Source organism: Micrasema longulum, unplaced genomic scaffold (genome assembly GCF_059751315.1).
Source record: "Micrasema longulum isolate JH-2025_06_02 unplaced genomic scaffold, ASM5975131v1 h1tg000193l, whole genome shotgun sequence".
Classification (NCBI taxonomy): domain Eukaryota; kingdom Metazoa; phylum Arthropoda; class Insecta; order Trichoptera; family Brachycentridae; genus Micrasema; species Micrasema longulum.
Window position 1 is genome coordinate 56,760 of NW_028277398.1, and position 17,686 is coordinate 74,445.

The 17,686-nt window shown below is 37.5% G+C and overlaps 1 protein-coding gene across 1 annotated transcript in view; it reads left to right on the plus strand.

Annotated features, from left to right (window-relative positions):
- Positions 1-17,217, plus strand: part of Kdm5 (Lysine demethylase 5) — a 43,441-nt gene extending 26,224 nt beyond the window's left edge. The window contains exons 20-31 of the mRNA XM_088243162.1: positions 872-1,042; positions 3,037-3,239; positions 4,444-4,713; positions 4,803-4,921; positions 6,455-6,708; positions 7,563-7,681; positions 8,712-8,856; positions 11,394-11,559; positions 12,994-13,133; positions 14,175-14,292; positions 15,312-15,461; positions 16,362-17,217. Of these exons, the coding sequence (XP_088099288.1) occupies positions 872-1,042; positions 3,037-3,239; positions 4,444-4,713; positions 4,803-4,921; positions 6,455-6,708; positions 7,563-7,681; positions 8,712-8,856; positions 11,394-11,559; positions 12,994-13,133; positions 14,175-14,292; positions 15,312-15,461; positions 16,362-16,561 (2,055 nt within the window). The 3' untranslated portion in view covers positions 16,562-17,217. The remainder of the gene's footprint in view (positions 1-871; positions 1,043-3,036; positions 3,240-4,443; positions 4,714-4,802; positions 4,922-6,454; positions 6,709-7,562; positions 7,682-8,711; positions 8,857-11,393; positions 11,560-12,993; positions 13,134-14,174; positions 14,293-15,311; positions 15,462-16,361) is intronic.
- Positions 17,218-17,686: the final 469 nt, after the last annotated feature.

Here is a 17,686-nt window from a genome sequence, read left to right on the forward strand (position 1 = left end):
TGTTACATAATTTTATTTGCGCATGGAAAACTTTTCAAATATGTACATGTAACATAACTGAATGTAACGAACTAAAACATCAAAATGCACCACGAAAGTCCTACGTAAGCACTGAGGACTGTCGCGGGAATATAATGTATGCAGTCGGGTAAAGGAAAGTGGCATTGCCCTGGTAGGTCGGATAACTCGGAAAGTCGGATAACCGAGACTCTACTGTATTTGGTTTAATTATTTTTAAAAAAACATAAATTATCTTTTACCCAAGATTTATAAACAAAAATTAAAACTTAAAATTAAAACTTAAAATTATACAACATATTCAGTAGAAACTTTAAACAATTTAAAAATAAATGTAAAAATCAAATTAAACAATAAAATATTTCAAAGTAATATAACAAGAAAATCTTCAAGTACTGTTTAGTTTTTCTGTACTGTTTTTCTGTATCATCATTCCATTGTTACCTAGTTGGAACATATGGTGTTCACAAAGAGCCTACAGGCACCTCTGTCGGCTGCCAGCACCCATGCGTCCTCCCAAGTTAGGTTTGCGTCTCACAGTTCTGACATAAACTGCCAGGACGCTTAGAACCCGTTGCCTTGTAAATTAGGCAAGCGTGGCTGAGGCTCTCAGGAGGCACTCACAGTATATGGCCCAGCCGTGATGATGGCATTTTGTTTGCTCCTGTATTTAAAAATATTTTTTTTTATGTTTTCACAATGTTATCTCGAAACCGTTTAAAACAGCGGAACTCCAGTGTATTATTTATTTTCAAATATCACAATCCATCGGGTGTTTAGATATGATAGAAAGTATTAACATATTGTTCGATCTGTTTCTGTTTTAACCAAATTCACTTTCCGGTTTCGGCAGATGGAAAAATGGGAAGAGAAAGCCAAATCGGTTTTGTGTCCCGAATCTGAGCACCAGTCCCTGGAGGAGACGGAGACGCTGCTACGCGAGGCTGAAGCCATCGAAGCGTACCTCCCCACGCGGCAACAGCTGACAACCGCCGTCGCCAGCGCCAAAGATTGGCTTCAAAAGGTAAGAAAGAAAAGATATGTAATAATGAAATAGAACCAGCCTATGTTAGTGTTAAGAAAACGAGCACATATTGTTGGGATACTTTTAAAACCTCTAAATGCATCATCTATTCTGAGAAAAATCTAATTAAATGTCTGACTCAACTTAAGTCTTTTCTGGTTTTACTTATTCATATTTTGGACACAAAACATTTGCATGAAACCATTGTAATTCCTTTATATCGGTGTTTTTCAACCATCTTTTATACGCAACTCGCTTACGAGTAGAAAAATAGCTAAAATTTGGTGAGGTATCCAAAATAAAACACTTATTGGATTTAATTCTTCTTTTGTCTGGTTAGGGCATTATCAAACAATAAATAAATAAAAAATCTTGCGACCCCAGCGGTGCTATTCTGAACCACTCTTGCAGCCATATAAAACACTTTTATCTCTTTGTATTTTGTATGTAATAAAAGCCCTTTCTACGGCCGCGAGAGCGTTTGGAATATCACCCCATGGGGTTTGCAGTCATGAGTTTTGCAAAAGTTAAGGTCCTGGAGGGGGGTAGCGCCTTATTTCTTAAGATCTGTCACTATTCCTACCCCCAGGATGCCTGTGTTTCGTCCCTTTGCCTTGCTTGGGCCCGCGACTCCCCTAGCAAGGCTTTTTTTTTGTAAAATGTAAATGGGGGCCAGACTGTAACCGTCCTACAAGACATGTTTTTATCTAGCTTCTATGTATTTTCAAAATAATTGGGAAAGTGGAACTAAAATCCCAACCGCCTATGCGCTCTGTAGCTGCTGGATATGTTGGGATTTTTATTGTACTGCGCCCTTGAGGTGATTTACCAAACAAATGGCACTATAAAATTATCCGGAATAAAGGCACGATTCGTTAGTTGAAAAACACTGCTTTAAATGAACAAATTACAACATAGATGTAGAACATTTAATTAAAGTTAATATGGAAGTCTAGGCATTAACAGGGCTTATGACCTGTCATTGGTTGATTTAAGTGGCAACTTCATATTCTTCGATTCTTCCGTCTGTTGATTTTACTGAAGTTAAAGAGCTGAAACCTTCATTGTTTTGAAGAGATTCATCCGATTGAATTATTTCACATACTATAATCCTTAAAATATAGCTTGATTAGAATGACAGCTGTCAAACTAATGTCATTAGTGATGAGAAATTACTGATCACTGATCAAATCGATTTTATCAGTTTTTTCATGCAATCATGAAACTGCGTTTCCGAAAATTGATATAAAAACGTAAAAACAAGCCTATTATAGTGTGTTTAACACATTTATACTTTTTTCATGAACAGCATCAAATGAATTATTTTTTTATTTGATCAATTTGTCCCATCTTGACGTTTTTGCAAAATGATGTAACCTTGTAAGAACGTCGTTAATAATTAGGTGTATTTTAGTTTTTCTTTAGTTTTAAAGCTGATTTTATATATTTATGTTGATTTATGTGTCAAGCATTGTATTAAAAAAATAAATGAACATGCCAGATACTAATGATTTCTCGTGTGTCAATATAAATAACTCCTTAGACGTTACTACAAAGTTATGTCGTCACCTTTTCTGACAAATGTCATTCTAATTGAGCTATATTTTAAGGACTATAGGCAATGCCTGAAAACAATTTTTCAATTTTTAAACTTCTTAGACTAGTTGATTTTATTACAATATTTTGAGTTTCTTCAAATGTTTGTAGGCAATACTTTAAATTGTTTAATTGGTTGAGATTTGGAAAAAAATATTTGGTAAATATTTCACCAAAATACTTTTTTAAAAAACTACTTTTAGTGGGTTTCCGTACATGTTAACTTTGAAACTAAACCTCAAGGGATTTAGATCAGGCAAAAAATTACATATGACTGCATTTTTAACTTGTTTAAATTAGATTTTCACAGCTGTAGTATTTTTCTAAAGCCGATCGGTAAACCATTTTAGATTTATTTATACTAGATCTCTCATCGCTTTTTCTCTTTCTCTCCTCAGGTGGAAGAGATGCAGTCGAAGGAGTCGTACCCCTACTTCAGCACCCTGGAGGGAGTGGTGAAGAGGGGCCAGTCCATCTCCATGAGCCTGTACGAGAAGGACGTGCTGGCGCAGGCGCTCGAGTCCGCGCGCCAGTGGAAGGAGCGCACCGCCAAGACCTTCCTCAAGAAGGGCTGGCAGCACAGCCTCATGGAGGCACTGAGGTGAGCATCGCGCTCGATAGGGCAAAGCCAGTCTAAAAACTAGAGGGATGTCAGAATACAATCAAACGGTGGGACCGACGAAAATAAATGTAAATGAGGTACATTCTTATTCTTAGTGGTGGGGGTCAGTGCTATGCAAGCTCCTGACGTCACTGCGACGTGTGAATACCTAGAATAGTTCTCGCCCTCTAAGCCCAGGTCTTAAAAGAGCCCGGCTACTGCGTGGAAGGCGTGAGTTTACATTTTGCTAAATCTCCCCCTCCATGCCCAGATCCGTAAAGTATTTTTTATTTCATTTTATTTATTTATTTATTAACGGACATTGTCCATGTATACAATTTATAGGGTTAATAAATAAAAAAGATGAGACCAGCCTCAGGCTGGAGAAAACCAGATTCAACCCAAACTCAGGTGTAATGTACACGTTACCACGAGTTTATGCTGATTCTTCGCCCGTGTCTGCCACAGTCAGGATTCCCGGCGTAAACAGGAGGCCACCCTCCCAGGCAGGGCCGAAAGCCAAAGCCGGAAGGTAAGGGCACGACTGTACCGACTACATGTCAACCTTAAAAGCCCCGAAAAGAACTTTCTACCCAATCTAAGTGTTATAAGAGAGGCAAAGGTGGTCAGCGGGCCGAGTGGAGCGAAGTCAGGAGAAAGGAACTCACACAGGGTGGAGAGACGAAAAAATCGTGATGTTTACTTGTCAGAGACCAGAGCTCAACTGAATTAATATTTCAAGATTACAGCCTTATAAAGCGTCGCGTGTCGGGCTTGGCGGAGCAGGCCCTAATGTTGCACCGACTGTACTACTCCTCTATCATGTCGTGTCAATCGCAGGTCTTGTAAATACTTGCGCGACTTGCCTATATGAGCCAGCTGATAGCCGCAATGCGCACATACACATTTATTTATTTTCATGGCAAATTATCATTCTTTATTTTAAACACACTTCGTATTGCTGAGGCCAGAACCAAAAGCAAACCTTTGTCTTTATTGAAGGTCCAGCAATTGAGTTAACAGATACCTAATACCTAATTAGCTAATTTTCTACTTGATTTTACATGTTTGCGTGTCCGGAATTTCTTGAGTAATAGTGTTGACGATAGCTGAACAAAGCTACCACAACTTACATAGATTTAAGCATAATAAGTAAAAAGTATTATTTCAAATGGAATAACTCTATGCACCTGTCTCTTTTCAGTCCTCGTACGGACATTCTGGCGGGCGCGCGTCGTCCCGCCGCCGCCGCCGCCGCCCCCGCCGCGCCGGCCGGGCGCGCCGCCAAGGGGAGCGCGGCGGGGGCGGCGGGCGCCGCGAAGCCGGACGCCGGCGAGGCGGGCTTCGCGCCGGCCTCCACGCCGGAGGCCGAGCAGTTCATGCGCACGTTCAGCGAGGAGCGCACGCCCACGCAGATCGTGGCCGCGTTCAAGGCGGCCGAGGAGCGCGAGATGGCCAACATGAGGGAGATGAGGTGAGACAAATATCAATAACTCAATTAAACTTTTACGTGAATCTCAAATGCTGAGGATGTAAAAAAATGTATGTGTCTTTGATTTTCAGGGCTCGTAATCTCCGCAAGGACATTCGAGTACCTCAGCCTGGTGTGACGTACTGTTTCTGCCAGAAGCGCCAGTACGGCCTGATGATGCAGTGTGAGCTCTGCAAGGAGTGGTTCCACTGTAAGTATATTTTGTTCCTTTTTCATTTCACTAGAATATTAGTAATTATTATAAATTTTTTTGTCTATTCATCACATACTTTTTTTTTTTTTTTTTATAAAATGGCTTTGCATAATAGATTGTATGCTTTTGCCAAAGTCATGTTGAATTATCTTACAAGCAATCAGGTTCACAGTATCCAACGAGGCCCAACCCTCAGGTCTGCGAGCAACAATACTACGAACACCGATAAAAATATGTGAAATGGATTAAGAAAAAATAATTGTATTTTCTTAATCAATATGGATATCGTGGAGAAATGTTTTCATACAAAACTAAAATTGCTAAAAAATATGTTTCCACAAAAAATGCAACATGTTTGACACTTGTGATGTCAAGATTCTTTACGGTGTTCTGTTTAAATTTAAACAATCACAAAGTTCAAAATTTGACTGAATCGAGATGTATTAGGGGCGTGACCAATTCAATGGACCATTTTTGCGATAATTAAAAATAATAGATTAAAAATATTTTTTATGCTACTAATACGTACAAAAAAATATATTTTTGCTTGTCAGTACTTCATAGACCCTGATTAATTATTTTTAGTTTGTCCGAATTTTTGTAGACACGGACTGGATTCAACTCCCGGGGAGCTGTTAATATTAACATATTACAACAGAGATGAAGATCATGAATATATGAAGGGATACAGGAATATAGATGTTTAAATATGGGCAGAATGGTGAATGTTTGTAATATGTTGTTTATAATTGTAATATGTTAATAGCAATGTTTGTCGCAAGAGGCAGAATTAGCACTTCACAATGGAGTCCTGATCCTGACCCTGATGTCTGGAGGCGAAGTATGGAGTGGGATGCAAGTAGGCTGAATGCTGTCGAAATGCGATCTCTCAGGCGAATGTATTGTAAAACTACATACGATAGATGCACAAATGTCGAGATCCGTACATTATGTAAGGCATTATGTAAGCATTATCGATAAAATAAAAAAAAAAAAAAAAAAAAAAATTAAGAAAGGAGCTATGCGCTGGTTCGGACATGTAGAACGAATGGACAGCGAAAGAACGGCTAAGAATATTTACAACACGAATGTTGATGGATGCAAAAATAGAGGAAGACCAAGAAAGACATGGCATGACCAAATTTAACAAATACTTGGAGATGGACAAGACAAAAGTCAGAATAATCGGCGCTCTTGCATGAAAAGATGTATGAACGTAGAGGAAACGAGATTTGTATGCAAAGATAGAGTGATGTGACGTTCTATCCTCTCTGCCTACCCTTACGGAAAAAAAGGGCGTGATGGTTTGTTTGTTTGATATTTCCCTACTGACATCAATGTATATTATTTTTTATGAAAAATTGTTTGTCAGTATTCATAATTTGACAGCTTATCGCTAATCGAGTTTCAAAATCAATAATACTTCCATAATGATAAATTTGACAACTCTCCAATGCCTGTTGGAGAGGCCACGGGGAGCTAGTTATCTTAAGGAATGGCATTTGACCGGGAGTACTATTTGTCCCGCAGCCGGATGTCTCACGCACGAGACAGAGCCCGCGAGCCCGCCCGCGCGCTTGCTGTGCGGGGGCTGCCTGCGCAGCAAGCGGCCGCGCCTGGAGCTCATCCTCGGGCTGCTGGTGGCGCTGCAGAAGCTGCCCGTGCGCCTGGCGGAGGGGGAGGCGCTGCAGTGCCTCACGGAGCGCGCCATGGCGTGGCAGGACGGCGCGCGCGCGCTGCTCGCCACCAAGGAGGCGCGCCAGGCCATGGCCCACACGGACCAGGTACATGCCGATACTAATTTTGTATTACCGGAAGGACTGGCAGCTTTTAGCCCATAATTTTCAGTCGCAACTCGTGACATTTGGAGAAAAATCGAGTGTGACTGATTGCAACTCGTGACATTTGACGATTCTTTGAAATTGTTGTACTGCAATAAATTCATGATACCTCAGTGGTATTTTTGGTTGATTAAAATCGTAAGTAATACAGAAAGCTTTTTAGGTTTTTTAAAAAAAATAAAAATTTAATAGACTTTAATAGTTTTGAAATTTCACAAGTTCTCATATGTGAGATCTGCTGATTGGTGAGTTGGCTTCCCGGAAACCGGAAATCTTCATGCATCCTTGTCCTAATCCTGCCCAATTTACATAATCTTTGATTATTAAAAAAATAACATTTTTATATGCATAAACTTATGCGTATTTAAAAAATATGTAATATATTTTCTTTTCCAACTTTGTACACTTTGTGGAAATCTGTTATTGGTTCTGAGTTTATACACTATATCTGTTTGTTTACTATAAATATGTATTACAAAAAATAAGATAAAACACTATTATCGGTTGATTCGGAAGAACTTGTGACGTAGTTCAGAGTAGTTCATTTTTATTAATTTTTTCATACATTTTCAAGTAAGTTCGCTGTATAATTTCAAATGCTCTTATTTTTACCTCGTGTAAGAAATCATTTTTCATGTACAATTTCCTGTAGCACTGAACTTCCTTATTGATGGTTACGCAGTATTGTATTACATCAGACCCCCTTTGTCACATTTCTGTCATTTTTCAATTATAATTATTGCGTGTAAATAATTGTCTTCAAAATGTACACATTTTTATGTATTTGTGTATTTCAGGCCGCAGCCCGGGAGAAGACTGAAAAAATATCCGCCGATATCAGGAAAGGATCCCGGAACTCTGATCTCCAACACCGAGTGTCCTCACCCACGCACGAGAGTGATATTCTCAATAACAGGTACACTACTGCTAATTATTAGTCTGTATCTGGGCAGATGAAGAATACCGACCGATGACTGATCATAAGCTCTGTAAATGACTAGACTTCCGTATTCTAAACAGCTTCATCTCTGTTGAAAAAATATTGATTTTGACATACCCAAAATATTCAATGGCTTATGCTTTTAACTCATCCGGTCTTAATGGTCCGGTCTTCAAAAACTATTTTGTCAATCATATTGATTTCATTTTTTTAATACGCCATAATGTTGAGAATTTATCAAAATTATTATAATATTTTTCTGCTGAATGCCTTTGCTTCCAATCCGTGCAAACAGCAAATATTAAAATTCACCGCTCTGCAGTTTAATAATCTTCTATTTGGCCGCTTTTTTCCAGCTATAACCACGAAAATCCGGATTTTGTGTATTAGATTTTACGTGCATTCCTCTCCCAACTCCCCGCTTATGGATTGCGTGCCTTTAGATCAGAGCTCACAACGGTATTTTATGAAAAAATGTTAGAATTTCGCAGAAATCCCAAAATATTAGAATACTATTTTGGAATTTCGCAGAAATCCCAAAATATTAGAATACTATTTTGTAAACATTGTCGTATTAATAGTATTTTAGCTGTGGTATTCCTGGTACCCCTCCGAAAGGTCAAAGTAATAAAAAATATGGACGTTGAAAGAAAATACAAAACACTCGTGTTTATAAAATGAAAAAAAAAAATCAGTGCCAAACGAGGAAAAAAATCAACATTTAAAGACAAAATAACACTAGTTACAAAAGTGTCTAATTTTCTTAAAGGCTATTTTGCATTGTATTTTGATACATTTTTCAAGCAAATACAATCTTAGTGATATTTTCCGATGTCCTTCGAGGTTAGTTTTTCATTATATCCTTGTTTGTTTTTAAGTTTTTTGAACAAAAATGTGACTTGATTGTGACAGGCAGTTGAATTAAATTCTTTACATCAATAAGTTACGATGCAGAATGATTGCATCTTAGACAATATTTACTTAGTGATCATTTTTTTTGTTTCAGAAACAGTTCAGCATCAGAACACGCATACTCCGCATCACCCCAGACTCTCTCCAGGTCAGGACCGTCACCCCAAGGTCGTCTGCGCCTGTCCCCCCACCTCCTGCACCGCTTCGAGGACCTCATGATGGAGGGAGACCTTTTGGAGGTATTGCTCTTCAATCCAATTCACATATTTCAAAAATATATTTCATCTTACTATTATTTGCGATTGCTATGTGTCACGAGCCATTATTTAAAACTGTTTATTGAGATGATTCCATTAAAACTTACTTTGTGTGTCATTTTACACCTTTGAACTGCAAAAAAGCATACAATTTTGTCAACGTATTTTATGTCAAGTCATTAGTCTCACCAAACAGAAATTGGCTTGTTTTAAACAAGGTTGAGTACAATGTATTCTATAGGATACATGTGATCTCATTTTTTCTCATGAACTAAAACACGAGTAAAACTCCACTCAGTCAAATCTGTTTTGTTAAAGATGAACGAATGGATGATGAAAGAATGGCTAAACAGATATATATGGCGAGAATGAACGGTGACATTGGACTAGGACGAACAAGGAAGACTTGGTATGATCAGATACCATTGATGATGCCTGTGGGGACAATGATTGGTCTGTTGAACAGCTTATCGAGAGAGGTGGATATTTTCCATGCTGGGATTACTAGACTAGGACACTTCCTATCTAACTTATTTTATTTATTTATACTTTTACAATTTTGTATTATTTTTTTATACAGAATAATGTTCCCTCACTGGGGTGTCCCATGCCGAGGGAAACATTTTACAATAAGTAAAACGAAATATGCCTTAAATTAGTTATTTAACATATTACAACAGAGATGAAGAACATTTAAGAGAAGGTAATATAGAAGTCTAGGCATCTACAGGGCTTATGACCTGTCAATGGCTGGTTTAAGTGGCCACTTTACACACTGTGTGACATTCACCATTCTGCCTATATTTGAACATCTATATTCCTTCAATTCTTTCATCTGTTGATGTTTGTGAAGTTAAAGAGCTGAAACCTTTATTTATGCGGGTGAGATTCATCTAGTTGAATTATTTCACCTACATACTAGACAACGCCTGAAAATATTATTTTTTCAATTTCTATACTTCTTCATGGACCAGGTAATTTATCAACAATATTTTGAGTTTGTCCAAATTTTTGTAGATAAGGACTGGATTCAACTCCCTGGGGAGCTGTTTATTTTAACATATTACAACAGAGATGTTATTTGCACATCCCCATCCAATTATTCCATATTCCAAAACTGATCAACTTAGGTGTGCAAATAAGTTTCCGCCCTTTTTTTAAATAAAAAATTGGGCATTTATTGTGAATGAACGGAACCTTATGTTTTATTTGAAGTATTGTCCATTGTTTGCCACCAATTTTTCACATCTTTCTGGCAGCATACATATAGCATTTATTTATTTATTTTATTTATTTAAATCTTAAAGTAGGGCACACATATCATACATATTGTTATGTGTGTTTTAATAATAACATTGCAAATATATTTAATTTATAAATTGTTTATCACATATGTCTTGACCATTATTTTAAATTTTGATATGTTTTTTTCTTCATAAATATTTTTTTCCATTTCGTAATACTTTTTAATTGCTTTAAATAAAATTGAATTTTGTGACTTTGCCTTTTTCCTAAATGGAAGTCTAATTTTGTTCTTTTCTCTAGTATTGTGATCGTGTTCATGCTGGTTCCGTTCAATTTTTTTCCAAAATTCTGTTTTTTTATTAGAGTTTATAATTTTATGAACAAATATCATTGTATTGTAAAATATTCTTTGTTTACATGTTAGTAATTTCAATTCATTTACCATCGACTTTACCCTCGTGTTTCTGTTTTTTTTCAAAATGATTCTAAAGGCTTTATTTTGTAATACAGTTAGTTTATCTATGTTTTCTTTGTTTGATAAAAATAAAATGCTACTACAGTAGTTAACGTGTGGTTCAATAATTGCTTTGTAAATAGTTTTGCAAGAGTCCTTATCAATAAATCTTCTGATCCTTCCCAAAATTGATATTTTTTTTGCAATCTTATTTATTACCATCTTAGCGTTTTGGTGAAATGTAAGTTTTGAATCCAACATTACACCTAAATATTTAATTTCAGTGACTTCATTAAGTTTTTCATTTTCTATTACAATTGATGGTGTAATTTCTATTCTTTTGTTTCCTGTATTCATATATTTAGTTTTGTTAACATTTAATTTTAATCAATTAATTTTTAGCTACAGTGATACATTATTAAGATCATGATTTAGTCTGTCCATAATTGTTTTATAATTTTCTCCCGATTTATATATTAAGGCATCGTCTGCAAAGAGTCTTATTTTTGAATATTTTATGACAAGAAATATGAATGTGGAAACATTCTAGAAATGTAAATCAGGGTAGAAGTGTGTGGCGGTCCATCCCCTACTAGGAAATGGCGTGATGGATTCATCATAGCTTAAAAGTTTCTTTGCAATGTATGGATCTGAGGTGACGAGGCTCCTAGAACGGATCCTGATGACTGATGGGCGCTTCCAACGTACAGCACACCATATAAATCGTCAACTTATTATTTTTCCCCCGTTTCCACCGTGCTAAAAGAACATCATGTTGGCTGGGCCATTCCACTTCTTACAAAGGGAACTTTCCATCCAGGTGACGCTGGTGGAGACGACGCACCTGTGGGGCGTGGTGCGCGCAGCGCGGGACCCGCGCGAGCCGTGCGGCATGTGGACGGAGCGTCCGGCGCCCCCGCGCAGCCCCCCCGGGGGCCAGCCTCCCCGCCACCTCAAGAGGGCCCGCCGGAACAAGGACCAGCTCGGTGAGAACCGCTTTTTTATTGCAATTTTTTGCAAGTATCATTTCCATAAATAATAAAACACAATAAACCATCTTATAATTACAATGAAACCCCAATAAAAGCCGGCAATAAATGTTCTTAAAACATAATGAACAAGTTGGTTTAATGATAAAGACTGGAGACGGACTTCAGACTTTTGAGCTGTCAAAAATACAAAAATGGCGGCAATAAATGTCCGTCCGTAAACACAATAAACATTTTTTAATGTCAAAAACATTTTTTACTTTGTGGTGTGACATTTTGTACTTTTATTTATTTATAAATTTGTATAAACCACTTTTACTCTAGAGTATACTTTGACCAGTTTCGAGGTTACCACCTCATTACCAGGACTTGAACTAGCTTACAATTATTCGCCTTGCTATTTATATTATAAAATATTGTATCACAGAAACAGAAGAATGACATGCGTTTAAGTCTTGATGATGAGGAAGTAACCTCGAAACCGGTCGACGTATAACTTTAAAGTTAAAGTACTATTTATTTTTATTTATTCATATTTTTCTCTTAACAAACTATAATTAATAATAAAAATAATCTGACCTCACTGGGGTTACTCGTGCCGAGGACACTTAACAATATACTTTTTAAAAATTTTTTTTATATTTGAGAATAAACAAAGGTTCAGACAGTTTTAAACACTACGTATTTATGTTTATAATTAATTCATGTACTTCTGTATTCAACAATGTTTGAGCATGTCCAAATGCTTGCAGACTGGCTGGATTTTTCTCTTGCTCTTTTACTTCGCAAGAGTCAATAGATGGAAGAGTTGAGGAAATGTGGATGTTCAAACATGGGCAGAATGGTGAATGTTACACAGTGTGTAAAGTGGCCACTTAAACCAGCCAATGACAGGTCATAGGCCCTGTAAATGCCTAGACTTCAATATCCCCTTCTCAATAATGTTTTCCCTCTCTGCTGAAATAAATTAGTATATCTGTATTATTTATATTACAAAACGCACAATGAAAATAACAAAAACCTTACATAAGCTATACACTTGTGGAGCGGTTGATTCAATATTGGTTTGGGCGAATGAGACAATCCATTTTACTTCTTCCTACCTCTTTTAACTACAAGCTCTAGTAGTTTTTGAATCTGTAAGTGAGTATTGTTTTAGCGTATAATTATTTTGGTGTCATGAGTTGTGATTTGTGGAATATTTCTACATATATACAATAAACTTTCTTTAAAATTACAACTAAAATTATAATATCAGTTTTCAGTGCGGACTGAAAAACTACTTGATGTTAATTACAAATCCAAAATTCAGTCAGACTTAACTAATAATTAAATATAAAGCATCAGAAACGCAAATTACGGAGACATTTTTTAAAGGGATTCACTGTATTTCTTTCTTAAAACAATTAAAAATGATGTGTTTTTTGTCAGGTATGGCGTCGACCCCCGGCGCTGGCAACAAGTCCCTGTCGGGCGTGAAGAAGCTGCGCAAGTCTCCGCCCGCCCCGCGACGGCAGTCCGCCCCGGCGCCTACCGCCACCAACTACCTCAACAGGAAGCAGCTGCCCCAGGTAATTACGCCGACACGCAAGTCCCACTATACACCTTCACCATGGTATTAGTTGCCCTTTTTAAATGTTTGAATTTGTGGGAGAAACAGTAATGAAAATAATAATATTTTTATTTATTCACAATATATTTATTTAACATTTATCGAGTCACAACTCCATGGAACCAAATTCCTGTGTTCAGTTGGTACTAATATATTTATAAAACTTTTACAGTCAATATATTTACTACATATAACAAAAAACATCATTAAAAAATACATGACAAATCAAATATAAAAAAGAAGATGCAATAAAAAAACATAAAAGTGTTAACGTTAAAATATATGAAAAAATAAAAGTAAAATAAAAACAACTCAAATATTTAAAATACCATCAAGGAGTTTCTCACTCAAATCCCTTTTAAAAACTGTTTATTGAAATTAGATTTTGCCCTTGAGAGCTTAACACGCTCCTCCAAAATATTAAACACTCTCAATGCGATAAAGGAGAGGCGTCTGGTTTTGGGTTTAACATAATTCATTCCCCGGTAGAACCCCGTACAAACGTTTTGCTGAGACCTGTCCTTATTTTTCGATCAGAAGTGTGTCAGTGCCTCTTTTAGGTTAAGTTGCCTCACATCCAGTACCCTCATGCATTGGAACAACTGTTCTGATAGGTAATGTTGGAGGACGCCGGAATATAATTCTAAGCAATAATTTCTGCAAAATTATTAGAGGCTTTAGAATGGATTCCGCACAACCTCCCCAGCCAGCTATTCCATAAGTCACAGTGGATTGAAGCAGAGCAAAGAGAGTGCCAATATCCAGGATGGCTCTAAGAGACAATAAATCTACACATGTCTCAGTGACGTCAGGAGCTTATTTAGTACTGGAGCCCCTTCTAGAATTAGCGAGATTTTCAAGCGAGATTTTTAAAATAAAAATCTCAAATACAAATCTTTTTTTAATCGTCACAAAATTTCCTCACACCGAGAACACAAATTAAAATTTTATATCAGTTGAAAAGATCAAAGACTTGTATTAAACGTGAGTTGCATTGCAGAGTGTTCCCGGCGGCAGCAGCCTGATGATGAAAAAGCTGTACTTGGCTAAACAAGAGAGGCGCAGGAGGGGCATGGCCCCCAAGGGGCAAGGGAAGCCTTCTGTCAGAGGGCGCAGAGGTAATTACATAAATATATTCCTTCACATTGATTGTACGTACTATAAAACTAGAATAACTTTGTACTGGCCATGCGTATTTGATTGATTCCAAATTAATGATTATAATCAATTTATAAATAAATTTATTAAAGTTTTGTAATTTTGAAATTACACCGCCCGCAAAGTCACGAGCCCAAATTGGGTGGAATTTTCTGATATTAAAAAGGGAAACCCCGTACCCGCCGAAACATTCCTACCCGGAGACTGGAAATCTATCACAACACATAATGATTGGCTGTTTTAAACACGTGTTTACCTGATGAAGTAGTACATTTTTAATCAAATATGTTTTTACTATACATTTTTGAGAAACTGCGCCGTACAATTGAATGCTCTAATTTTTACCGCGTGTAACAAAACACTCTATATTTATTTTATTTTATTTTTAATTTTTGCACCAACACAGGCCAGGAGACCCAATTACACCCAGGCTTGAGAAAAATCACATTTAATTTTTGTGCTCTCACCACGAATCGAACCTGGAACCTTCCGTGTGTGAGTCAAGCGTCTTGACCACTATACCACGGAGGCCGCCTCTTTATATCCAATTCCCTGTAGCACTGAACTTCCTCATTGTAAGAGCCTATTTTTTTCCCCCCACATTCGTACGATGTACATGTTTATAACTGATTATAAGTTGCGTTTTGGTGTGATCGTCGAATTTTCAAGACTATTCCAGACTGAAAATAATAACATCTCACGCCTCGCAACAAAATGGAATAATGTTGCTTAATTTTAGTTTGTATATAAAATTAAAGATAAATATAAATATATAAATATTCCCATTGCAATACGGACCCTGGCGCTCGAGTGAGTGTGGTTAAAAACTTAGGATTTTTTTTAATACTCGGATTAAATTGATGTCAAATGTCACTTAAGGTTCTTTAGCTCTCAGCGCCTCATACGATGTTGATGTTATGACCTCCCGTCGATACATGTATCCTTTCAGATATTAAAAACACTTGTCTCTCATTTGTAGGTACTACCATTAAGCCGAAACGCGAGCCGATCAGTCAGGACGGCAACGACCCGGCACCGGCCTCTCCAGCATCAGACACCAGCTCCGGTAACCAGAGCTCCAATGATGATGAGGAGGATTGCGCTGCGGAGACTTGCTTGCGACCCACAGGTATGATATGTTAAATGTCAATGAATCTTCATATAACACGATGCCATTTTCGTAAACTCAAATTGGGCCACTTGGACAATTGGAGAGAGATTAAAACAATTTTTGTGTGGGTTCGGTAAAGTTATGGATTTTGTTTTACCATTTTTTAATTTGAAAAAATATGTTCTTGAGAAATGTTGATCAAAAATTGTAATGTTTATATCTACCTCAGAGGCAGGCGGATGCAAATCCAGAATTTGATGAAATGACATTTTGACTTTCGTATCCAGTTTATGACCGTGTCCATTGATTTGGAAGAAATGCACGTCTTATAATAAAAGAACCAATGTATTGAGATACTAAAAATACAAATTAATGTTATAAATGATTAGAAATCACTTAGAGCAAGTAGATCTTTAGGCTTGTGTTGAACATTTGACGTTTGGATTTGCATCCGTCTGCCTCTGAGGTACAGATATTAGTTCTTAAGATTAACACATTACAACAAAGATTAAAAACATATTAGAGAACGTAATATGGAAGTCTAGGCATCAACAGGGCTTATGACTTGTCATTGGCTGGTTTAAGTGGCCTCTTTACTCTCTGTGTAACATTCACCATTCTGCAAGGTCATAAGCCCTGTAGATGCTTAGGCTTCTATATTACCTTCTCTAAAATGTTCTTCATCTCTGTTGTAATATGTTAATATTTACTTAACCCCAGGGAGTTGAATCCAGTCCTTGTCTGCAAAAATTTTGACAAACTCCAAATATTGTTATTTCTCAAGATGTTATGAACTAACTTAATAAAGCATAAATAAATAAAATAAATTTAGTTAATTCAAAGTATGATTGCCGTCGACGATACGTTCTATTGGCGAGTGTGTTAGTGTTTTGACCATCTGTCTCTATTCCATTCCAGGCAAGGAAGTGGACTGGGTGCAGTGCGACGGCGGCTGCGAGAAGTGGTTCCACCTGCACTGCGTGGGGCTCGCCAAGACGGCGCTCAAGGACGACGAGGACTACTACTGCACGGCGTGCTCGGGGCCCGGCAGCCTGATGTGCGACGAGAAGATGGACGACGACCGGGGCGGCAAGAGCGACCTCGAGCCGCCCAACTAGTCGCCCGACCGGCCGCAGCGGTCCTCTTTATTTATTCTATAAAAGCGGGAGAAAATGCGCCGCACGGCCGAGGGGATTTTGAAATACGCGCGCGACCGCAACATGACAATAATACATCTCCGTTTCTCCATCTGCACTGCACATAGGACACGTATCTTAATCTATTTTTTTACGCTATTATGCCAAGTCCAGGGACGAACCGATATACTACGAGGCCCACTTTATCTCCACTCGATTGCCTTGAGAATCCGATGAGTGGTAAAAAACACTGGTTCATGGTTCTGGCTCTGTTTCACCCACAGAACGATAATAGATATGAAAAGTGGTTCGCAAAACTTTTTGAGATGAGTCGCAATTGTCGATGCAGTCCAATGCTCTATGCAACATTTGGTGTACGCGATGAAAGGATAAATGTTACACATTGAAAAACACTTGACTCAATAATTGAGAATCGTTTTTCCAAAACACGATGTTCTCCCGACATGGCGATTTGGGTTTAAATTTAAAAAAAATTGAATACACCATTGAGAAGCATCGATTGCCTGAAAAAAACTTGCGCTTAAAACCGTTTGGTCGTTTTTTCAAAACACAATATTTTATAGTTATAATTTCAATAATTTATATTATTGGGTGCTAATGAAATATAAAAAAAAAAACATAAACTACATAAAAAATTAAATTATCTTCAGGCTATAAGTTATAAGGTGTATTTTTTTTAAAACAAAGATCGTTCACGCGATTTGATGCGAATCACAGAAAACCCTCTGCTGAAAAATTACATTTTAAGTTCACGTCGAGTTTTGAAAAAAACGGTCTTCAATTGTACAAACTCGTAGCATATTTCCTCAGCCGACAAGGCGTCTAGCGATTTCACACCGATGCGGCAGTTGAGCTCACGACGCGTATAGTTACCATCTAACTGAACCGGTCTGACCATCTTTCCAGAAAGTTCTTACTTATGCGGCGGTTTGGCTTATAATAACAAATGCGGTACGATGCTCCATAAACAACTTCAATTTACAAGCCTGTTTGTGGTCTCCTGGCATCGGTAGTCAGATCAGATAACATAAACAAGTGTCGATTGGTCAGCCAGACCACCTCAAAATAACAAATTTTCAGATTATC